Raw genomic sequence first — 25,746 nt, 5'->3', positions numbered from 1 at the left:
AAATGTACAAATTCCACCAAAATAACATTTGCTGTTGGAAAAACAGGATGAACAGCCTTATTCCTCTCACGCATACCTTGCACGACTAGCTTGGCTCTGGACTGAGCATCACCAATGTCGCAAGTATACGTGTCACTGTCACTTTTCTCCAAATTATTTATGGTCAGCTGCAGGACGTGTCCTTTCTGCGTGATCTCGTATTTCTTGCTAGCCCTGAGTTCAGCTATGCCTTTCCTCCAGACCACAGAGGACGCGGCTTTCTCACTCTGGCACGTAAAAACTGCAATTCCACTTTCATCAACTTTCAGATCTGAAAGTTCCTTGACAAAGTAATTAGGTTTCTCTGGAAGGAAAAAAAAGGGGGAGGAGGGAAGGAGGAGAGAGAGATATTTGTTACCCCAACAAGTCCAGAGCATACAGAGGCATCTTAAATCTCCTCTGCCCCCACTTACAGGATCACAGCATGCAAAGATGGAAAGGGTCTAAGATCATCACCAAGTCTACCCCTCAACATAGGACATACCAGGTAAAATATTTCCAGAAGATATCTAGAAAGTTTAAGGCCATTGTACAGTTGCTGGTGAGATCTCATCTGGTAGACTGTGCATAGTTTTAATCACCCATATTCAAAAAAGACTAATTCAAATTACCAATATAGATTGGCTCTTTAAGTAACACAGAAGATTATGCAGTCTCCAGATTTTGTTTAAAAAAGACTTTAATCCATGACATTTTTTGAACACCAATAGTTGATCCTGCTTAAGAAAACAGAAGAACACCCCCCACAGATTGCTGATATTTAACCCAGCTTTTGTAAGTGCCTGCCCGTGTGTGTTTCAACTGACCCTGCACTGTGATCCTGGCTTTCGTTTTAGAGACTTCTGTCTCACAGGTGTACTCCCCACTGTCCTTGACTGTGGAGTCATGGATGATCAGGATGGCCCGTGTTCCCTCTTGGTGCAAGTCATACTTCTGGCTTTTTCGGATTGCTTTGCCATCCTTGTACCACCTGATGCTCACATCGGGCTTTGACAATTCGCAGCTCAGGCTGATGTCCTGCCCCGCTGCTGCTGTTTTATCCTCCAGTTGTTTTGTAACCTCTGTAGGTTTTTCTGAGGGAAAACAAAAATAAATGAGTTCCAGGTAAAAAACACAATGAGAAATGCAGTAAGATTAGGGTGTTTTTTTCAAATTCAAATATCCAAGAAGTTTTCTTGTTCTCCAATGAATAATTCAGGTTATGATGGGGAAGGGAGAGACAAAAGCAATCTAATCTTGTTCTTTAGTGCACATTAATTGAAGTTACAGGCTCTCAGTGAACAGCAATGATCACTTACAGGAATTTAGGACTCATCTTGACAGCATCCTTCTCAGAGGCCATCATTTTATTGTCACTGAAGTTACTGCAGGCTTATACTTAGGGTGGGGTGTCTCTCTCTAAATACATTCTTCTCCCCCTCTTCTTCTGAGGAGGGGGAGAAAGAGAGCGGTTGTGGTGGGGTTTAGCTGCCCAGCTGGGTAAAACCACCACATACAATTAGATGGCACGAAGGCCATCCCTTCAGCTTAGACTTACAGGATATTTGCACCTACAGTTATTTGAACAGATCATTCTTTATCTACTGTTAATAGAACTAGCCAGAGTGAGAAGTGGAACTAGCCATTTCCAACACCACTCAGTGTATTCTGCAATTCTCACATATCTATAAAAAAAAAAAAAATCACCCTTTTACTTGCTTTTAAGGGAAATTCTCAGTGCTTCAAGGCTCATAGAGAGGGTTGCTATTCACTTTAACCATATCACAAATTTGCCCTCATGGTTTACTGGGACACCTTATGAGAAGAGAGTAGAAGATATCAACCCCCAGAATCTCTCTGGTCTCATTACCTTTCACAACCAGAGAGGCCTTGGAGATTAGACCACGGGCAGTGAAAATGACTTCCCCACTATCATCAGGAATCGCACTTTTGATACTCAGAGTATACTTCCGACCCATGTTAAAGGCTTTAAATCGCCCTCCACTTTCCACTTTGCTCCCATTCAGTGTCCAGTTGAAGTCATCAATGCTTTCATGGGACAAAATGCACTCAAACATACAGTCTTCTCCCTCGTGGATTTCAGTGTTCTTCAGCCGTTTGGTAATGCCAATGTTCAGTTCTGGAAGACAAAATGTAGGTTAATATAAGAAGAAAAAGCATTTACGATTGACATGAGATGTAGTACTGACATTTTTAGCTCATCAGACTGGTTTATCTGCAGGATTTGCAGGAAGCTACTGCATTCCTTACTGATGTATTTGACATGTAAAGAATTCCTCAGACATTATCCAATCAGAATTACCAGAAAGCTATAGCAAAAGGGACTTGTGAATCTCCTGGCTTTGCTCTGGAAGGACTGTGTGGAGAACAGCTCATTCCATGAAGCAGAGTGAAGATGTAATGAGGAAAAGCTAACAGACGGAAATACTCTGGGATATTGTATGAGACAAAGGTTTTTGCCCATGATGAGAAATGGAATGCTTTTATTTGTGTATTTGTTACCATCCTACTCCTCCAGGTGTTCAAATCATACTGAAATTCAAAACTTGTTTCGTTACCAATGAGAGTTCAAAAGCCATGAACACTCCTCCTTCCTTCAAGAAGCCACAAGGATTAGAGAACAGATTGGATTGCTGTCTTCTTCAGCAGACAATACTGAACTGCTTTCGTGTTCCCACAGCAGACTGAAATACTAGCTGAGCCATGTGAAACAAGCTGCTTTTTTCTTTTCTTGCCCCGCCCCCCCCCCCCCGGCCACACCTTTTTTCTTTTGGTATGTGTGTGTTTTGCTTTGGGGTGTGATTTTTTATTGCATCGTTTTGTTTTGAGAAATCAGTTGCTCTTCTGGGAGGGTTTCTCCGCTTTAGGAATGTTCAGAAAGAAAACATTGCTGGTACATTCCTGACACATCCAGAGATTTTCACGGAAACACAAGGTATACTTACAACAAAGAGCAAGAAGAACTGTTCAGAAATCACTGTGGTAAATTCCAGTAACACTGTTTTATAGTGGAGGCAATTTATGTTCATGAGGGGATAGGTGTGAGATGTAGGGACCAACCCACATGTATTTTCAGCACCCCTTTACTGGCAATTGTCAACAGTACTTACCCTGAATGTTGACCTTTGACTTGGCAACATCAGTGTCAATATCACAGGTGTATAAACCTGCATCTGTCTTTTCAAGGTCATGGATAAGGAGACACAGAGTCTTCCCAGACTGTATCTGCTCATACTTGTTGCCAGCAGTGAGCACCACACCATCCTTTTTCCAAACAGGTTTGACCTTCTCTTTGGAGACTTCACATTCCAGTTTAATTACACCTCGCTCCTCACCAAAAACATCATCCAAGGACTTCATGAAGACAGCAGGCTTCTCTGAAGTTTAACAAGCAAAACAGGAATTAACCAGGAATTTAAGCTGAGAAATTTTCAGTTGCTACCAGATATTTAAAGAGGGCTTAAGTAAACCCTTACCAAAACTGACGATACTAATATAGAACCTAAAGCAGTTTCACACTCATGATATGAATGAGTTTTATGGAAATCAGGACAGCACTGCAATTGTGGTCTCTCTCTGAGATTGCATGGACTCCTTTTTCGTCTGTGTTGGGTCATCTGTCAGGCAGAGGTGATCCCAAGGGAGATGCAGTCACAGAGAATAGGGCTTGAATCAGACATGTACGGCCTTAGTGAAGGCCAAAGGAATAGCTTCATACTTAGAAGACGCTCAACAAGATAGCCTAAGTAAGGGAAACCTTGCATGCATCATGAAGAAGAAGAAAATGTTCTCTGGGAATTTCCTTGCTTCTTGCAGCAGTGCACAAGTGGAAAGTGGTCAGGTGGTTATAAGAAACACATGTGAAGGAAAATAATTGGGATGTAGCTATTCTGAAGCTGGAGAGCTGGCACTGTCTTTGTATGAAGCAGAACTCATACAGTAGGCAGTAGAAATAAAAGGATATGCTGCACACTCTCCTGTCAGTCGAGGGAAGTGATTGTCCTGCTCTACTCTGCACTGATGCAGCCTCACCTCGAGTACTGTGTGCAGTTCTGGGCACCACAGTACAAAAAGGACATTAAACCGCTGGAGAGTGTCCAGAGGAGGGCGATGAAGGTGGTGAAGGGCCTAGAGGGTAAGACGTATGAGGAGCGGCTGAGGTCACTGGGCCTGTTCAGCCTGGAGAAGAGGAGGCTGAGGGGGGACCTCATCGCAGTCTACAACTTCCTCGCAAGAGGGAGTGGAGAGGCAGATGACCTATTCTCTGTTATCACCAGTGACAGGACCCGAGGGAATGGTGTGAAGCTGAGGCAGGGGAAGGTTAGGTTGGACATCAGGAAGAGGTTCTTCACCGAGAGGGTGGTCGCACACTGGAACAGGCTCCCCAGTGAAATAGTCACTGCACCAAGCCTGTCTGAATTTAAGAAGAGATTGGCCTGTGCACTTAGTCACATGGTCTAAACTTTTGGGCAGACCTGTGCGGTGCCAGGAGTTGGACTTGATGATCCTTATGGGTCCCTTCCAACTCGGGATATTCTATGATTCTATGAACATCTTTGCTCTTGCCTCTAAAGGGCATTAATTCCCTTTATTTATCTTAAAATATATTTCATGCAGAAATTCAGGGGAATTTTTTGACCAGGTATAAAAGAAAGGAAGAAGAGGAAATACTTCAGACTCTCTGAGTAGGTAGAGTGAAAGATTTAATTTTTTCTGATGCTCTAGGAAAAACAAATTAGTGATGACCAGGAGGCAAAACACGTGAAGAATGGTCTCTGATTTCCTACAAGAATATGTAGGATATTAGACTCTCTGACTTTCAGAGAGAATGTCTCAGAACATTTCCCACTGACACTTCTATCCTGGAACAATGCAGATACATGATGGAGTTAATTTATGGCAACAAATCTCTATGAGTTACCTGAGCATGCCTTTAGAAACAGGTGTATTTCTAAAGAAAATATGATTTTTAAATTTTGATAGAAGCTTTACCTCATGTTTCCAGCATGCTTGAAATAATATCATTCAACTTACTATGGCTTAGCTGATGCATGAGAATGTTAAACCACAGCAATTCAGTTCTGTGAGCAAACTTGAAAACATTAAGGACAGCAGCAAATTTCATTCGTTTTGCTCATTTGAATCAGTCCAACTTGATGATAGATACACTGAAAAGTGTGCCCTACCCTTGAAGGTACACTGAAGCTCAGCTCCTTACAGTCAAAAAGAAAATCTTTAGAAACAACAGTATTTAGACTACATACTATTTAAGAGAGCAACAAGTAAAGGAAATTGCACTTGAAACTATAATTATGATAAGTAAAAGAATGATAAAGAGCTATGGAAATTTTTGGCAGGACACCAAAACAATTTTCCTTAGGAAAATCATCAGCTACAGTAGAAACTTAAACTAGAAGAAAGCACCTGAACACTTATCCCCCCAGAGGGGTGAGGCTTAGAAGGAGGATTGCTGCATGGATATGGTAAGTAATACCTGCTTTACGTCTCTTAGTTCTTGAAGAGTATGATCAGACCCACCTATCACCTTCAGATGCGCGGTCTCTGACACCTTGTCTGACTTCATTGTCACTGTGCCAGCATCTTCAGGCTTGACCTGCTTCATCGTCAGCGTGTAGCAGTTGCCAACATTCTTGATGTCATTGAAATTGTTGGTGTAAAGGAGGGTGCCGTTCAGGAACCATTCCACATCCTCGTCATCATGGGTCAGCTCACAGGAGAAGACAGCAGAGCTCTCTTCTTCAATTTCCACATCCTGCAGGTGTTTGATTACTTCTACGTTGCGGGCTGTTGGATAAACAAGGTGTACCATTACCACTGTTGCTATATATTAGTACTGTTACACAAACAGATTTCACAGTGTTCAGGGTTTATTAAATGATTTAGCCTCATCTCCTGAACATCACAGGCCAATACATTTCATTTACTTGGTTCTGCACTTAGTCCAACAGAACAGCATCCATTACAAAAGACTATGTTGTCCAGAGCCCTCAATTCTCCTTTCACACATGAATCTTTTTCGTTTATTTAAAGATAAGTAATTCTTCTGAAATGGTAATAACATCACAGTGATGTCTAAATACCCCTCAGAGCTCCAGTCCCTGTATTCTAGTCACTGCACACACACATACACGGTGTGTACATCATCCCTGACTCACTGCCAGGGAAAGAATCACAAAGAAGATTATATGAAAACAAGGGTTTTGGCCACAAACAGCTACTACAGAGATAAAACAATTTGCTGAGGTTTAGGGAGCAACAGGAAGTGAATTATTTTCTTTTCCAGTCCTTGACCAGAAGTTTGTCTTTGAAGCTTCTCTACACATGAAGTGCTTTTTCTCAAGGACTGGTTAACTCAGAAGAGGGTTTTGGAGAATTAAAAAATCTTGTCATTTGGATGAACCTCTGCAAGGCCAAACTGTTACCAAAAGCTGCTTCCTGGACAGCTGGAAATGATTCAGCAGCCTGCCTCCAAGTCTTGTTGAAAGTGACACAGAGATCAACTTCTCTTCCAGTTTCACCAGAGGGGAAGAACTGGCTAAACAGTACTGCTATACCAGGATGTGACAGAACACCAGTAACAGATATATTACAGATAAAAGCTGACACAGCGGTCAGTGGAAATGAAAACCACAAAGGTGCACAAAAAATCAGAGGCCTATAGCAGTTAAACACAAGGAAAACATTTTTAGCTAAAAGTATCAAAGAGTTCCAAAAGAGTGCGGTAAGGGAAAATGATGTGCCTTAAGAAAGACAAATACACTTCTGCCTAATCCCAGCACCTTACCCAGACACTGCCCTTCCATGTACATATTCTATTTGATGGTAAATGCTGGATTTCATTATGTTGGAATATCAGCACAGTGCATAATATAAATAGATCAGAGAAAATGGTACGCTTATATCAAATTAACAGAAGAGAACTGTAGATTTTGACCTCAAAAAGATAAAAAATCTAGAGAGAAATACTGAAAGTAAAGATATGCAACAGGCAAGCCTCCCTGCTGCAAACTGCTCATACCTTCAACTGTCAGTGTGGCTTCGGTCTCCGCATTTCCTGCCCTGCACTTGTACACACCAGCATCTTCAGGCTTCACCTTCAGAATCTTGAGCTCTGCTGAATGCTTCTCCCGCTTGATCTTGTACTTTTCAGAGGGCTCGATGGGTGTGTGGCCCTTGAACCACTTCACAACCTTTGGAGAAGGCCTGAAGTCACAAGACAGGATGACAGAATGGCGTTCCAAAGCTGTCTTATCCTCCATCTTCCTGGTGATCTGTATATGGTAATCTGCAAAGCAGGGTTGGAAAAGAAGAAAGGATGAATGCAATGTGAAGAAGAGGAAAGTTTCTACTCTGTATTTCATGCCAATTAATTTCATGTATTTCATGTTCACAACAGTTCTGTGAGCTGCTCAGGTGATGCTACAGGTTTCTGTTATGGACCTGATTTACCTTGAAGCTAAAACAGTACAATAATCTATAGGGGATACTGGTGACTACATTTCTGTACAATAATATTGCACCAAATGCATGGTCCAGTTCTGGTTCAGTGCTTATTGAATTGCTCTCTGATTGAGGACTTTACTCAAGTAAGAGTGAATTAGAAACAAACCAAGGACTTCAGGATGTGATTGGAGACATTTACAATGGTGACAACAGAAGAGGAAAAGTCCTGAAGCTTCGTCCCAGATCAAATCAATGAAAAAGTGAATTAAGGAAATCTGCCAGCAAACTTGTCTAGTTCAGAAATACGACAAAATAAATTCTCTGGGCAAATTTAACCTGTTTTGACTACTTTGGTAAAGCCAAGAAAAAAAAGAAAAAACAGTCTTGGCTCTATAGATTTGAATACTAGGCACACCACACCCATTAATCAGATGCTGAGACATTTCTGAGACATTGCTGTCACGTTCAGTGCCCAACAACTTGTAATTGGGAACCTTAGCAGACCTTCCAGGTATACACGCAACATTTCAAAGATCCCAGGCAGTGGAGCCTGCACATTAAACACTATGTCTGGAAAATTAGCTTCCAGAGACTGTGAGAGAAAGGATCTCTCATGATCTAATTCAAGCTAGAACATATCACATTACCTCTGACAAGCAGGTTTGCTGTGGATTTTGATTTGCCGATGGAGAACTGAACGGTGCCTGTCATATCAGCGCTGGTTTTCAGTATTGTCAGCCGGTGGATGGTGCCTTCTTGCTGCATGATAATGTTTCTGCCAGCCTGTAAGACTTCTCCACGTAGATACCATTTGGGGGGTTTCACAGATGGAATGGATATCTCACATTCAAATTTGGCTTCTTCTGGCTCAGTCACGTCCTCATCACACAGCTCCTTTACAATGTTAATGGATTGCTCTGGATGAAAGATGGAGCAAGAGAAAGCAGAGATTTAAGATCCATGAAAGAGCTCTTTGATTGTCATCCTGCACATTCATGCCATCTTTACTGCACTTGAATAGTGAACCAGGCTCAAAAGGCCTTAAAAAATCCCTTTTTCTTTTTCTAAATAATAAATACATATTGCTGCTAACAGCTCAGACAGTAAGACTATGACAACCTCAAGAGAGGATCCAGATCTCCTGACTCCCAGTCCAATTTCTAAAGCAGACCACCACCTTCCCATCCTGACATCAAACTCTTGGAGCTATAACTGGAATTACATATGGAAAATTTTATTACTTATTATTTCATATATAAATGCAATAGAGGGTCAGTGAAATGCAGATAATGTTAATAGGAAAGATTTTGGTAAACTATAGCAACTTTTCTCTGAACAAGCGTTGTTCAGTAGATCTTAAAAAGTTCTCCAGAACATGAATTAACCACCCTCCTTAAGAGAATGTACAATTTTCCAAGACATTCCTGCTCTTATAATCCTACTAAGAAGCAATATCAATGGAATTCACACTAAATCTGCACTGAATGAAAAAACTATAAGTGGTCTTGTGTTTTTGAAGTAAATGACAAGGGCTTTTGAATCAGCCTTTCCAATGTATTCTGCGAGGAAAAATTGTTTACTACCTTCAACAAAGAAATGAGCACTGCTTTTGTCATCAAAGGCATCACAAGTGTATGTGTCCTCATCTTCATAATCTGCATCATTGATGATGAGTTTCCGATAGACACCTTCGCTCACAATTTCATATTTGTCACTAGGGTGAATTTCCATATCCTTTTTATACCATTTAACTTCAGCGTTGGCACGAGATACTTGGCATTCCAGGAATCCCCGATGTTTTTCAAGTGCAATCTTATCCCGCAAAGGCTTCACAATTTTTACAGGCAGCTCTAAAAGGAGTGAAAAAAAGATGCAATAATTGGTGCAGTTCCTGTGAAAGGTGTCAATTAAAATCTCAAAAGCAATATTTCTTTTGTGGATAGTTATTTGGATGATGACAGGAGTCCCCACCGTGTTAAGCACTCATCTAACACACAGCAAGTAAAGAGGTAATGAAAGAAAGACTTGCTATCCCTATTTTACCACTTGGATGGCTGAATTGCAGAGATAATAAGTAATTTACTCAACAAGGATGGGGACTGATAAGAGATTTCCTGAGCTCTTTCTCAGCGTGTTTGCTCAAATGTCTTCCTTCACTTTCTCTATCACATATTTAAGCTGTACATTAAAAAAAAAAATAAAATGTTTTCTTTCTAAACAAAAGCCAACAAGAGAAAATGAAAGTCAAACCATGTCTTTTTTGTCCCTCACAGTCCAAACATGAAACTCAATGTCTAAAGTAGGAAATCAACCTCGTGAGAAAATGAATTGTTTGACTTAGCAAAAGTAAATCCTCAACAGTGACATGGATATTTCACCTGAACAAAGGTTGGTAGAAGTTTTTATTTTTGTGAAAGCTTTAAGTGCTGTTTAACTTTCTTCACATTAAAAGTAAGGGAAATTGGTTGATTTATAACAGGAGACAATTTAAGCGGTATTGTTATCAAAAGTGTAATTACCTTTCACTCTAAGCTGGGCATGAGATTCTGCCTTTTCAGCGACAAATTTGATCTCTGCTGCATCTTTGACTTGGACACGCGTGTAAGTCAGCGAATAGGTCTTTCCTGAGAACAGACACACAACCACACACAGCTGCCTGTGAGCAAACAGCTTCACTCTCCAAAGCACATTGCCAGGTCGGCACCACCTGTCTGGTTTCAGAGCATTACTACCTGTTCTTGTGGCAGCAAAGCTGACCATTCCCCTACATCCACATCCCTGTAACAAAGCGTAACCTAAACACAGCTTCTCCAAGGACGGACTGAATGCAGCTCCCATCATCAGAAAATTACTTGAAACAGAAGGATCCCACCCACTGTCAGACACAAACTCCTTTGAGAGATTAACTGACTGCCCTTTTTACTGCCTCTTTGGAACAAATTGCATTGATTTCCTACCTGCTGCTGGCAGCATGGGATGGTGGCATAACACCAGATTTGGCACACTAAAGTTCCCACCATGTCATTGCCCCAGCCTAACTGCAGCCCCAAAACAAAAGGGGAGCTCTCTGCTGAACCGTCTTAACTTGAGTTCAGAGGTCAGACCGTTCTGCTTATTCTCCCAACCCACCCCCCCACTCAAGGATAAGATTCCCATTTGAATTCCTACCATCTTGACGCATTCTAATATTGTCATCAGCCTTCAGCTTGCTGTCATCTTTGTACCACTGGGTTTGGACCTCGTCGTGTGAAATCTCACAGACGAAAGATGCACTCTCATATTCATTCACTTCCACATCTTCCAGTGGTTTAACAATCTTGATATCTCGGGCTGTGAAATCATAGAGACAAATATTTATTGGGGTTTCTACATAGCTGAGTGCAGCGTCTTTACCTTATGCATACTTGCCTGGAAAAAAAAATGAGATGGCATTTTATTCTAAACCACCTTCCCTTCATGGATGGTATCTTTCTTCAATACAGCAAATACATTTTGCACTTGAACCCACAGATAGAATTACTAATGGCAGTGGAGCTCACTGCAACTGGATTTTATGGAAGCCAGAACTTTAATGTCTTTTAAAACCTGTCTAAACATATTAATGGAAGAAAAATCTGCCAAGGAAAACTAGACACACCCCTACAATCTCGTGTCACTATAAACCTGTCTCATTCTTATGCTTCTCTGCATACCCCTCTCTCATTCCTTTGCTTGTGTGCCCAGACTGTATCAGCCATGTTTTACCTAGGGGGTACCTTTGTTTAAGAATCCCTTGAACTTGGTATAATCCCCTTTAACTCCATAGATCTGCACTTGTTTATGTCAGAACTGATCCATATTTCTGTGCTACTGCAGTCCTTTCATTTTGAAAGGACAGGTCTTGATACATCCTGGATTAGCCCCAGGAACAAGTTCAGATATAAATTGACCCATCCCAGTCACAAGGTCAGGGAGAAAAGGGGAGTTCAGCAGAGCTATGGAACAGGACAGATGTTTATGAAGAAATTGCTAATGCTGAACCCAAGTGGCCACATGAGGACAGCAACTAGTAAGAAATAAGAAAAAGCTGATTTGTCTTTTAAGATGTCCCTTTGGAAAACAAATCTGCCAGGGCACAGCAGACCTGTCTGTTCAGTAACTGGCCTTCAGCACTTATGATCTGGTGCTTCAGAGCCTGGTGACAAAATACATCTGGTGCTTATCCAGTGCAACATATGGAGGGAAAATCTGTCTTGAGTATGAAGAAGAGATGCAGTCAGAAATCTTTACACTTTCCTTAGCATTTACTACATAAAAAGTATGGCAAATCTTGAGATCATTCCCAGGGCTTGTCTGGTTCAGGCAAAGTCCCTCTATGACAATGGCAGAAGCTAAACCAAACCATGTGTGTGTCAGCCACTGATGCCCTGCTTTGTGCCAGACTGTCCAGTATCTGCTAACTTGCCCATTCAGAAACACCATGTAAATTCCAGAGAACAGAAATGACTTCTAATAAATGGAAAAATAAGTTAGTACTTCTTCCAAAAATAACTCCTCTAAGGATAGAACAAGAACACAACAGCTCTGCCAGTATTTTCTCACTAAGAAGAGAAAGGTATCCAAAATAGTAACTGAGAAATGCACAAACTGTCCGTGAAGCATTTCTTACTGTGGAGTAAAATACTGCAGTAGGGGTTATTTCCTCTTTCAGTTGAACATACCATGAACCTTTAGAGTAGCTGATGTCTTGTCTTCAGCTGCTTTACACATGTAGGTTCCCTGGTCTTCATATTCACACTTGTGAATAATGAGACTTCTCTTATTTCCTTGGGAAACAATCCCCACTTTTTTACTTTGCTGGAGCTCCTTCCCATCCTAGAAGGGAAAAGGCCAAATCAGATCACCGTCAGCAATTCTTAATCTGCACTGAGCAAAAGGAGCATTCTGATCTATGCTTAATTCACCTGTCTCACTGGACTTAATGGATCTGTGCTTACTGGAACATATGCTGAAACTTGAGCACAGCACAAAGCTGTCAACATGTAGGAATGGCTGAAGAACATGCACGAATTTTGGCCGACCTGTGACAGCTATTTGCAGACTTAAGGCACTGTACAGGATTGGCAATAAACCCATTTGGACATTAGCTTGAAGAAATGATGTTATCCCCATCTAAGGGAAGAATCAGATGAACCCCAAGGAAGGTACATGAAGTGTCTGAGCTCATCCCTAGGCTATCAGGTACAAAGGGAACTGAGATCTCACTTTAAACCATAGTTCCCAATGAGGCTACAAATCCTGTGTGAGAACTGCTAGGTATGAACTGAAGCAAAAGACTGCACTCCTATCAATAACAGTGCTCACATTCTGTGCAAAAAGAGCTCAGACATTCACTTAAAATGCAAGAGAAAATTCAAACTAATTAATGTATCTGGTAAATAACAAGTAGTGATGAACTGGGCAAATAAATGAACATAAAGGCAAGAGAGCAATGCTGAGACCTGTACAGCAAAGGCTTACATCCCTCGGAAGTGAAATTAAAGGCTCTCATTTCCAGAGAAATCAGAAATGAAAATACCACTGCCCATCACATGCTGTACCTTGAACCACTTAACATCCACGTTGGGCCTGGACAGCTCACACTCAAATGTGACCTTGTCCTTCTGAGTTACACTAGCGTCTACCAACGGTTTGCTGATTTTCACAGGCAATTCTAGAAAGAAAAAAAAAAAGAGAGAGAGACAAATACAAAAGGATGTCCAGTTAGTAGGGAATGAGGTCTCTAGAAACATCTGGCACAAGGAAGAATGGATAGGCAGAGCCTTGTGCCTGTTTTCCATGTTTAATTTAACTTCTAAATGAAAACAAACCCCCAAATACTATTGTTTTGAACACATTATCATTACATGTACTAGTGACAATGATGTTACAATAATCCTGTTGATATTTGAGGGGAATGTTACTGATGAAGAAAGCTTGTTGCCCTCTTAAAGGCTTACTCTCTGGGGACAGGAGCAAATAACCACGTGCCACACCAAACAGCGCCTCAGACTTTGGGGTCAGTGTACCTGTCACAGTGAGCCTCCCTGATGAATGAATGCCATCTGCTTTGAAGGAGATGAGTCCTGCATCTTCAAGAGTCACAGAAGAAAGTGTCAGTGAATGTTTCTTCCCCTGGACGCCCATACTGATATTCGGGGCAGGCTTCAGCCGAACGCCGTCCTTCTGCCAGGTCCCTTCCACATCCTCATGGGACACCTCCACCTCAAAGGTGACAGTCCCTTTCTCAGAGACTTCGAGGGGCTGAAGGCCTTTCACCAGCTTGATCTGCCTCACTGAAAAACAACATGGACAAGTTGGATATCTCACAGCAACAGCTGAGAAATTGCATCAGGACTTCCAAAATACATTGCTTCCTCACATGAGTACAGCATTTGCCAATTAAAGAACCACCTTTGCAAAAAAAAACAAAAATAAAATATCTGTCCCTGACCATACTGCTAGTATGGCTGCTCTTCTTAAATGGATGCTTTCAGCTGAGAAAAATAGGTCCCACAAACATTGCAGGGCCCTTTTTCTAGCCAGTTCCCCCCGCAATCACCCACTGTCTAGACCAGAAATCAACTAAATAGTATAGCAATTTTTAACTCAGTAAATTGCCCCGTAGATATATCCTCACCTTGTACTGTACACAGGACTGGAAAAAAAATTACTTTTACAAAGGCCTTCTCATCATAAAGCAGCAAACAGCTGGGGAATGGCAGAACTTCTACAGGATTTATTTTAATAGACAATAGTTCATGTCAAGAGATTTGAAATTTTATATCCATGTTCTTAGGATAACTTCTGCTATAATTAATTGACCTAATTATGCTTTTCCCTGATGAAAACTTAGAGGCGTATCAAAAGGAGGATCACTTTACTCAGGAGTTATTTTTATTTAAGTCTTCCTCAAATATCTCCTCCTGGAGATGTTTTATTTATCAAAATAAAATATTCAGGCCAATAGGACATTGGTTTGAGCAGCTCAGTTGGTTTTAGGATCTGCTGGCATCTTAAGATCGGAACAGACACTGATCTTTTGGTTAAGCATCTTTTATACTGGAGTAAATCCATAGATTTTTGCGTTCTTATTCCTTTTTTACCTTGCTCTAAAAGCACTTTCAAGCCAGACAGTATCAGTCCAGCTTGGTGTTTAAAAAAAGAAAAGGCAAACAAAAAAACAAGAAAAGCCCCACACTCCTCTAAAATCAGGCTTCTTAGCCTAAAGGTCAGCACTAAATAATAGTAGCTCATTTTCCTAGACTGTGAGCATTTAAAGAATATCTGCTGACCTCAATATGAGCTCTAAACGATATATTTAACTAAAAAGAAGACATTTGCTTAAATGCCAAAAGATGGAGCGTAATTTTAGACTTCCACTTTCAAGGTCTTGCTTCTGCCATAAAGCAGTGTGAGCACCCACTCCCATGTCAGCTGGAGGACTTGGATGTGGAATCCCTACAGTCAAGTGAGATTCCTGTACACTGCCTCATTCCTGCTGCACCTCATAACTAAGGCTTGGATGATTGGGAGAGTCTCATGGCTTTATTGGCCATGAGGAGTTCTTTGCAGTGGTTTGACATGATAGCACACACATGTGGCTTGGCATGTATGCTTAAGGTCTGCGTCTTACTCTCCTTCAGTTTCATGAGCTGCAAAATATGAATACTGTGAATTTTACTGTGCCCAGTTCTGGGCTCCCCGGTACAAAAAAGACAGGGGTCCCCTGGAAAGAGTCCAGCGGAGGGCCACAAAGATGATACGGGGCCTGGAGCATCTTCCCTATGAGGAAAGGCTGAGAGACCTGGGTCTGTTCAGCCTGGAGAAAAGAAGACTGAGAGGGGATCTCATCAATGTGTATAAATACCTGAGGTGTGGGAGACAGAGGGATTTGGCCAACCTCTTTTCAGTGGTTTGTGGGGACAGGACAAGGGGTAATGGCCACAAGATAGAGCACAGGAAGTTCTGCACCAACATGCCAAAGAACTTCTTCCCGGTGAGGGTGATGGAGCACTGGAACAGGCTGCCCAGGGAGGTCGTGGAGTCTCCTTCTCTGGAGACAGTCAAGGCCCGTCTGGACGCCTACCTGTGCAACCTGCTCTAAGCAACCTGCTTTGGCAGGGGGGGTGGACTCGATGATCTCTCAAGGTCCCTTCCAACCCCTACAATTCTGTGATTCTGTGATCACATGCGAAAAGAATTCCCTACAATGAGCTGATTTCCAGTTTTGATCATCTTGGATCACCTTGAGTTTCAGCCACTTAATGAAATGATCTCAGTTCATCAACAGAGAAGCTATCTTTTTTTACAGTGTCTCTAAGTGATGAGAGTGCAACTGGGTATCTGCAAAGCACACACCCAGTAATTATCTGGTACCAGCATTCACTCCCTCCATCAGAACAGGAAGGTTTTAAACCAGAGTCACACAAGCTTGCATGAGGCACCTTGCACAAAACTATAAAACACTGTTGGTAGCTATCAGGACTAGCCATTTTTTTCCTGTATGAACACTTTTCCATCATTTTTTTTTTTAACACTTGGCTATAACAACAGCCAGTGTCTAAAAAACTCATGCAACTGAAGCTACAACCAACTGTGCTGAAACATCTTGCTGGAGGGTAACTGACTCAGCCAGAGTTTGAAAAACACGCCTTGGTGTACAACATGTAAAAGAGGATGGCGCAGCAAACTGCCCCACACTGCCCTGCATTCTTCCAACACATGGTGACCAGGGAAGTACTGTATTTCCCTACCTTCTGTGGAGCCAGCTCATCCAATTTAACTGAGACAGTCAACCTGAATCTAGATCTAAATCAGGACTGTAGTCACCTGTGGTTACTTGAATATTCAGAAAGACACTCCAGAAGGTAATTCAGTACATCTACAACTTAAAACATTTATTTATTAAAACACTCCTTAAAGTCTTTAAAGTCTTTTTTTTTTTCTTTTTTTTTTTTTTCTTTTTTTGGTTCTCTGTACACAGAAGGAGCTGAAGGAGGATTAGATTTAGATTTAGGCTGAATGGATCCAAGATTAATCTAATAGGTGCTGGTCTAATGTCTGTGGGTTTTGTTTGTTTGTTTTTCCTAGAGCTATTCAGTTTGGAAAAAAGACGAGCAACATCCTATAGAAGTGATAACCACCACATTTTGTGACACTAAAGAAATGGGTTTTGACAACTGTCAGCCAGGAAGATTTTGAAGATGAAGCTGTCCTAACAGTGCATGAAAGTGATTTGACAAACCCTGCTCTGTATGAGACAATTTGTCATCAATTTTTGATACCTTTGATTCCCACTCTGCTCTTAGGCAAACAATCCTAGTCCTCATCTTGCCCTCTCGAGCTGCTGCCTCACAGAAGGGGCAGAAAAAAACACATCTGTATTAGCAGGGAGATTTGAAGTAGACTAACTTGGAGAGTGACAAGGTGGAAATCCAACATTTAGCTACAGGCACATGCAGCTGCACAGAATCACAAAGGGAAGGATAAAGTTAAAAATTAGAGCCTCAAAAAAATGAGAATCAGTGGGGTTGTTGCTACTGATTTCACCATGCCCAACCTATTTCCAAGCCTAAACCTTTCCAATCAAAAAAATGGAGAAAAAAAATATATATATGTGGGGAGAATTACTGATGAAATTTTTCATGATGTTAGTGTTAATAATATGCACAAAATCCTAGAATGATGTATTGGGTTTATGTGGCAAGGTTTTGGTAGTGGGGGCTGCAGGGGTGGCATCTGTGAGAAGAATCCAGCAGCTGCCCCATGTTAGATAAGGGCCGGTATCAGCCAGCTCCAAAGGGCCACGCCGCTGGCCACAGCCAAACCAATAAGTGATGTTGTTTGTGCATCTGTGAGAGTAGAGTTAAGAAAGAGGAAAAAAAAAAAAAAGCGAAAAAAAAAAGCTGCACAACAGCAGCTGGGAGAGAGGAGTGAGACCCAGCACTTTCAGTACTGCTGAAAGCTGTAAAAGAAAAGTCTGAACATTAAATCAACTGGTTTATCTTGTATAAAGGTATGTACTCACACCATCAGAAGATCACAAAACTGTAAGGCTGGAAATACCCAGAAAAATCATCTAGCCCTTCTCCACTGCTTCAGGACACGCTCAGCTCTTTATGTCATCTCAGACAGGTATTTCACTAACTTTTTCTTAAACCTGTGACAGAGGCCTCAAGACCTCTCCAGATGACCTATTCAGTCATCCAACTATTAAAAAGCTTTTTTATTGTATAACCTGGATCTTCCTCATTGCAACTGAAGTCCATTATTTCCACATGGAGAACAGATTGTTCCCTTCCACTTTATAACAGCCTTTTATGTACTTGAAGTCTGTTATCAAGTCCTTCCTTACCTATTATTTATGACCTACACAGCACCAATTGGTGGCAGGGGCTTTGCAGACAAGATTAGGTAGTCCTTAAGTGCTTAAATTCTATCTTCATCTATCCTGTAACAATCATGACAAAAGGATGCAGGAAAAAGGACAGAAGTACTACTAAGGGCTACAGCTGAGATACCATTAGCTTACTTGAAAGGGTAGCACCCACAGATAGAAGATTTACTCTCGTGTTGTTTTTTTTTTTAACCCTGACTGAATATAAAGAGTTGTTCTGAAAGAGGTGCTTTATAGAGAAGAATTAGGGCAATGGATGGGTGAACAAAGGCTAAAAGCCATACAAATGAAAAAACAGAGTGTACCAGGGAGTGAGAAGTTTCAGAAGAGGAAGAATCAGCTAAAAGGTTTAATAGTCAACAGCATGACTGAAAGCTCGTGGGATGAGATGAAGGCAACAGGAACCAGCCATCCACATTCTGCTTACTGCCCTCTCTTCCACATTATCTCAGGAGTTTGACTGGTGGCCAAGCACACAGCTGTGTCCCCATGTCAGGATTGGTGGCAGTGGCCATTATGATAATGGAAGAGACCAGAATCCACATCCAAATCCTGTCCAGGGTATTTACGGACCTGGCAATCATTCAACTTACTTTCCACGTTGATCTTGGCTTGTGTCTTGTCATCAGGACTCTCACAGCAGTAAAAGCCCCTGTCTGCAAAGGAGATGTCCTTAACCACCAAGATGTGCTTTGTTCCCTCAGTTTTGATCTCTATTTTTTCACTGGGCTTCAATATGATGCTGTTCCTCATCCACTTCACCTCTGCAGGCTTGGTCAGTTCTACCTCCAAGGTCACTGTATCCTTCTCTTCAACAGTTCTGGCCTCCAGTTTCTTCTTGAAGGAGATTGAGGCCTCTGATAAAGGAGAAGTAGTAATAGTAAGAATGTAGAGGATCCAGAAAACATATTTTCAGAAAGTATTAAAATGTTGTCTTATTTATCCCTAGCCCCAATGCATTCTGGACATTCCTATTTAATGAAGCAAAAGCAGAAATCCCCTACTGCTACCATAATCAGAGGGAAGGCCATGTGAAACCCACAGGCCACAGCATCAGGGACAGCCCGTCAAAGGTGCATTATTGCCTCTTACCTCGGACTCTGAGATTGGCTGTGCTTTCTACACCCTCCGCATTGGCAGAGATTTCAGCTGCATCTTCCAGTGTCAGATCAGTGATCGTGAGACTGTGGTTGGTGTCCTTCTGTGAGATCACATACTTCTTGCTGGCTTCAATCTTGACACCATTCCTGAGCCACGTGACTACAGCATCACTGGGAGAAACGGTGCACTTGAACACAGCCTCTTTTCCTTCCTCAGAGACCACACTGTTGAGACTTGTAACAAATTTCACCACTCTGGGAGCTGATGGATAGGAAGAAAACGTTTAGGAGCATGTCTCTGAGTCATGGCATAAGCACCTTCAAAGAGCCAATAGATTCAATGATTTCATTAGAAGCATCAAATTTCATTACTTACAGTAATAAATAATGGACCATCATATTTCCCATCTCTGAATAGGTTTTATGTATAAAGATGCCAGAAGAAAGAGGCAAACAAAGAGGGGAAAAATCCTGTCTTAGATATGGGATACTTAATTCCAGACTCAAATGCAATATAAAGGTTGATTTGCCCACATACTAAGAGACCTGAGCTCAGCAATGATGTTCTTCACAAACAGAGGTTCCACAGACATTCAGAGAAAAAGTGGAGTTTCGTACTTTGTTGTTAACAGAGGGAACAGCATAAACACAGGAATAAACTGGCTTTGTAGGATTGTAACAGCTGAGGAGGAAAGCCAAGAATCTTTCCACATTGTCACCATTCAGTTATAGAGACTTACCTTTGGGGGTGATGGTAACGCTGCTCTTGTCATCTCTGGACTCACAGAAGTACTCTCCCTCATCCTCAGCCCGGATCCCTGTTATTGTCAGGGTTCGTTTGACACCCTCCTCGTGAATCTGGAAACGTTTGCTGGGCCTGATCTCAACTCCATTCCTGCGCCACACCACCTTCCCTTTGGCATGGCTCACTTCACAGGTCAAAGACACGCTGCCTCCAATCTCAGCATTAACAGCTTCAAGCTTTTTGGCAAACTTCACTGGGATTTCTGAGGTGCAGAGGAAAGAAAAAATGGCAAGAAAGGAAAAGTTAAGAAATCTGTTCTACGAAACTCATTCTAGCCAACTTAAAAAAAAAAAAAAAAGATAGAAGGTGGAGATCCCATTTACATGAAATTATATTATCATTATCACTCTGAAAAGTAAGAACTGTGCCTTAAAACATGTTTGTGTTTGTGCTGTGCCGTTCTTTCTTTCTAATATTTTACTTGATGAGACCACAGTGGGTATTTTTGCTGTTTTGCTGTTTGATTGGTTGTGGTTTTTTTTGTTGTTGTTTTGGTTTTGATTGTTTGTTTGTTCTAAACATCAGAGCCTAATTTGCCTGACTACACATTAAAACTACTCATCAGCTTTGACACACTGGTGAGCAGTCAGGAAGAGCTAAGGCTCTGCCCATGCCCTACCCACTGGAATAGGAGGAGACAGAAATGGTGTGATAACGTTGGAGAGCAAACGCCAGGAAAAGCACCCATCTTAGGTGTCCTTGTTGCCCAAGAGGCTACTGAAGGATGAAAATTGGGTCTTTGAAGGCAGGAAGGACTTTGCTGGCCCATGCTGGGGAAGCTGCAGTAGCTGCAAAAGCAATTCAAGTCTAGAGGTTGGAACAGTTTTTGAGAGAAGTTCATGATCTTCACCTTATCTTCCCATATGAGGAACGCAACTGTTAGGAAGGGACACAACTTGCAGGCTGCTATCTGCTCACCTTTCACCTGTACTTTGAATTCCTGCTTGTCACTTTTTGTCTTGCAAGTGTACACAGCAGTGTCTGTGCTCTCTGCCAGGTTCACTGTCAGAGTCCTGGATGCCCCCTCGCTCTTGATCTCATACTTCTTGTTCGCCTTGATTTCTGCTCCATCTTTGAACCACTTTACTACAGCAGTTTCAGGCGTTACTGAAGTAGTCAAAGTGATGCTTTCATGTTCTTGAACAATGAGGGGCTCCTTCTGGACAACTTTGTTTTCAAATTTAGCTTCTGGTTCTAGGAAAGACATTAAAATAGAAAAACTAATAATTTAATTCTCAAATCTTTAAACACAGCAATTTTCAATTTATAATAATAATAATAATATATATAATATATAATAATAATCTCTAATAACACAGGGAATATGGCTGAATCTTTGTGGCTGCTATCATCTTTTGGTGAGTGGGAAGAAAGAAAATCACCTGCCAGGTAACCCAGAGCTTCTGCTTAGAACAGAAGCAAAGGAAAGAAAATGAAAATACACATCCTGCTACCTATAAAAACTTGTTTCTTATAGATAAAATGACCTGTATAATTTTTGTTCTCCCATTTTTAGGATTCTAAATCTAATTAAGAAGTATTAATATGCTAAATCTGAATTTATGGTCTATTCTCTTTTCTGTTTACTCCCTTTCTCTTGGCTTCTTCTCTACCTTGTACAATGCTTTGCCACAGAACTGGGCAGTTCTGGGACACACACAGCAGCAGAAAATCTTTTCTTAGTTTCCTTTCTCCCCAGCTCTATTTCTGCTCTTCAGAATTTCCCACTTCTACTTTCAACTCCCTACCATTGAAAAAGATCAGGTGATGAGATGTGCAAAGAAGATAAACAAAAAATATATAGCATTTCCTTAGCCAAAAATAGTCTTCAGACAGATTTTCCACTTCACTGCTACGTTAAACAGGACAATTTCATGTATGATGTGGTTCAATGATGTTGTTCCAGGGGAAATCATGGCTGCACCATGGCCACTGGGTGGGTAGATAACATCCAGTCTTCCTCCAAGCCACACAGAATGCTGCTTAGTGCCTCCAAAGTGAACACTCACCAGTTGGTTCCAACTTGAAGGTCAGCTTCTGGCCAGCAGCCTCACAGACGTATTCTCCAGCATCTTTCTTTTCCAGCTGCTCTACAACCAGACGCCGGGTTTTACCCACAGTTTCTATTTTGAACTTTCTAGAGGAAACAAGGAGTCTTCCATCCCTGTACCATTTTACTTCAGTTGCATCCTGTGCTACCTCACAGCTGAGAACGGCGCTTTCAGTCAGGACAGCATTCACCTCCTTCTGTACCTTTTCCTGGTTTATAAATGCAGGTTTGGGCTCTGAGTGAAGAAAAGGAAGAAAACATTTACAGAGGGATTAAAATGAAGTCATCTTACAGATTTATGTGCACAGGCTGGTAAGTATTTAGGATGCGACTTAAAACTAATTGCCTTCACTAGACAATATCTACCCTTCTGTGTAAGCAAATTGTAATGTGGAAACTAGGGAAGACAGACAAAGAATGAGATAGGCCTTTGTGCCGAGCTAAAGCCAAACATTTCAGTTCTTACAAATCCAGGCAATTGGTCACAAGAAAATCAGGTACAGGTGAACCCTGAACAGAGTCCATTGCAACTGGACCACTCTGTGATAATTACTATATTTTTTACTTTATTATCCTCCACTATAATTCAGACAACGTCTGTCTTACCTGTGACATCAATCTTGAAGGTCAGTTTCTGGCCAGCAGCCTCGCAGGTGTACTCCCCAGCATCTTTCTTCTCCACCTGATTCACAACCAGCCGACGAGATTTGCCCTCCGACTCCACCTTGAACTTCTTGCTTGAGGTGATCAGCTTCCCCTCCTTGTACCATTTCACATCAGTCTTCTCCTGGGCCACCTCGCAGCTCAGTGTGGCATTTTCTGTTAGTGCAGCTTTCACCTCCTTCTGCACCTTCTCCTTGTTTGTAAATACAGCTTCTGGCTCTGAAAAGAGAGAAAGATTCAGCATCTACAAAATATGAAGTTGCCCGGTCCCCTTAGGGCTTACAGAGAATGCTGGAAACAATCTCTTTGACTTGACAGTACACATCTAAAGCTGCTGGAAGAGCATGCAAACTGTTCCATGGGGGGTGGGTGGTTTTTTGTTCTTGTTGTTTGCTTGCTTTGTTGTTTAGTTTTTCAAAGAAGCTTTTAGTTGCTTCATGACAAATAACACAAAGATTAGTGTCTCTGTGCAGCAAGCTAGGAGATCACCTGATGGATCATCATCACTCTATTGCAGGCCCCAGTTAAGGCAGGAAATATTTTGGTTGAAGTTGAGTGCAAACTGATGAATTCCTAGTGGCAGAAATTGCACCATGCTGTGTCAGAGCCCCATTTGTTGATTTCTCTCGTTCCCAACAGCTGCCTCTGCTGTCCGATCAGCACTAGGTCATTTTGTTCAGCGTGAAGCGTGCTTGACCAGGACATCCATGTTCAAGACTGTGTCATTACTTCCCTTGTGACCTTTAGAAAAGCCTAGCCCATCTCACATTATTGCATCCAAATGGTGAAATACCCTTGTTCTTCAGGAGGCATCTTAGTCAGGCTACTTGCAAGAGGAGCAGTAGGCAGACTAAGTCAGAAAACTGAGTCCATTCTCCCACTCTGGAGCCCCAGAAGGGCACTGCATCTTGAATGACACTCCATGCCACTTTCTCCCCCAAGCTGTCGTTTATCACAGAATCATAAAATCATTCAGGTTGGAAAAGACCTCTGAGATCATCTAGTCCAACCTCTAACCTAGTACTAAAGTCCACCACTAAACCATGCTACTAAGTTCTACGTCAACACGTTTCTTGAAGACCTCCAGGGATGGTGACCCAACCACTTCCCTGCGCAGCCTGTTCCAATGCCGCAAAACCCTTTCAGTGAAGAAATTTATCCTAATATCTCCTAATATCCAACCTAAACCTCCCCTGAAGGAATAAGCATAATAGGAAAAACTTGAAAAAAAAAAAAAAGCATACTTGAATAAAAAACAAACTTGAAACATTTGAAGCATAATTGGAAAAACTCTCACAAAATAATAATCATTTTTCTAAATATCCTAGAAATAAGAAGGATGGACCAAAGTGTCTTCTCTTACCTGTAACATGAATCTTGAAGTTCATTTTCTGGCCAGCAGCCTCGCAGGTGTACTCCCCAGCATCTTTCTTCTCCACCTCACTCACCACCAGCCGACGAGATTTGCCCTCCGACTCCACCTTGAACTTCTTGCTCGAGGTGATCAGCTTCCCTTCCTTGTACCATTTCACATTGGTCTTCTCCTGGGCCACCTCACAGCTCAGTGTGGCATTTTCTGTTAGAGCAGCTTTCACCTCCTTCTGCACTTTGTCCTTGTTGATAAAACCATCCTCTACTTCTGGAATTGAGGGTAAAGGAGCAGATTAAAAAAGTGAACCTTTTCTACACAGCCCTTCCCAAATGCCCACATCAGTCTTTGGATTGTGGTGCTGAGGATGGCTTTCCTATTCGCATTTCCTTCCAGTGCTATTAACTGAAAATTAACATCTGAATTACATCAAGTGCCAGTGAAGGACTCCTTCAGTTTAGATGGCCTGAAACCTACTTTCACTTGTACCACCATCATTCTCCAAAATCTGCAGAAAAATTCACATTTCCCCAATGTCCAGCAGCACAACAGTGCACATAGTTGTTAAGAAAATTGTTTGATTTAAGTGGACATACATTAAATTGTCCAAACAAGCTGAGAGCTGTAATTTACTTTGACAGCAAAAGCAAAGGTAGGCTTGAGAAACAATGTTTGTGAGTACATTCTGTGTTTATTACCTTTATTTCCCTAGTGTTCCAAACATGTGTCAACCCAGAACTATGTTTCTCTAATGAATTTGAACTAGCTAGCCCCCATGGTATTTGCTTAGCACTGCACAACGCCAGAATCAAAATGCAATCTAATATATGAACTCCTCAATTTACTTTAAATTCATCAGTATACAACCAAGGGATGTCAAGGTTAAATCCCATTCTTGCTTACGTCATGTTGAAGAAACTTGTTTTCCTCAGCTACCACTTCTGAGAATGGTTCTCATATGGCAGAAGTGATAATAAAAAGGTTTCCTCTATAGAATCAGAGAATGGATTGGGTTGGAAGGAACATTTAAAGATCATCTAGTCCGATCCCTTTGGCATGGCCAGCACCATATTTCACTAGATCTAGTTGCTCAAAGCCCTGTCCAACCTGATATTGAACACTTCCAATGATGGGACACATGCAATTTCTCTGAGCAACCTGTTCTAGTGTCAGATCACCCTCATTATAAAGAATTTCTTCTTTATATCCAATCTAAATCTACCCTCTTCCATTTACAACCACTGCCCCTCATCCTGTCACTACACACCATGGTAAAAAGTCTTTCACCATCTTTCTTATAAGCCCCTTGATACATATTGAAAGTTTATCTTTCTCCATTTCTGGAAAGAAAAGCCACAGCTTTAAGTCTTTTTTAACATTTCTTTTGTACCTGTTATAGAGAGGGGAAAAAAAAAGTGAATTACATTTTATTTGTAATTTTATAATATACAAAAAAACACTAATGTCTTCTTCCAGCATTGTGACCAAATGCTGGCTCTAAGACTCTATAGTAAAAAGACACTTCATTTCAGGAAGAAGTATTGGCAAGAAAATGCTTGTGATCAGAATGTTTTCTATGTCCTTTAATTTCTCCTGCAATTATTAAATCATTATTTTGTTATCACTGCATCTCCATTAGATTAACAGATTTCCTGGGCTTAGGCTACAGTAATCCTCTGAGTTCTCTGCTTTCAAAGAAGGAAGACAGGCCAAACAGTGTGAACGGAACTGTGTTAAACAGCAGAATTTAAATACTCCATCAACTGACTGCTGAGATGGAATTTGTCAAGCCGTGCAATTTGTCTTTCCTTCAGTTTTGGGGGGGATTTAAAACAGATG

The 25,746-nt window shown here is 41.4% G+C and overlaps 1 protein-coding gene across 1 annotated transcript in view; it reads right to left on the bottom strand.

Annotated features, from left to right (window-relative positions):
- The window catches only part of OBSCN (obscurin, cytoskeletal calmodulin and titin-interacting RhoGEF), a 180,612-nt gene that overhangs the window by 113,977 nt on the left and 40,889 nt on the right, over nt 1-25,746 (bottom strand). The window contains 20 exon segments of the mRNA XM_040550191.1: nt 77-343; nt 846-1,112; nt 1,889-2,158; nt 3,150-3,416; nt 5,578-5,844; nt 7,079-7,345; nt 8,151-8,420; nt 9,087-9,353; nt 10,023-10,127; nt 10,672-10,833; nt 12,204-12,357; nt 13,083-13,195; nt 13,551-13,817; nt 18,514-18,777; nt 19,013-19,282; nt 19,761-20,027; nt 20,744-21,019; nt 21,835-22,110; nt 22,482-22,757; nt 23,902-24,177. Of these exon segments, the coding sequence (XP_040406125.1) occupies nt 77-343; nt 846-1,112; nt 1,889-2,158; nt 3,150-3,416; nt 5,578-5,844; nt 7,079-7,345; nt 8,151-8,420; nt 9,087-9,353; nt 10,023-10,127; nt 10,672-10,833; nt 12,204-12,357; nt 13,083-13,195; nt 13,551-13,817; nt 18,514-18,777; nt 19,013-19,282; nt 19,761-20,027; nt 20,744-21,019; nt 21,835-22,110; nt 22,482-22,757; nt 23,902-24,177 (4,848 nt within the window).

Source organism: Cygnus olor, chromosome 2 (assembly GCF_009769625.2).
Source record: "Cygnus olor isolate bCygOlo1 chromosome 2, bCygOlo1.pri.v2, whole genome shotgun sequence".
Classification (NCBI taxonomy): Eukaryota; Metazoa; Chordata; class Aves; order Anseriformes; family Anatidae; genus Cygnus; species Cygnus olor.
Note: the sequence above shows the minus strand (reverse complement) of the source record. Positions and strands in the feature narration are given on the sequence as shown.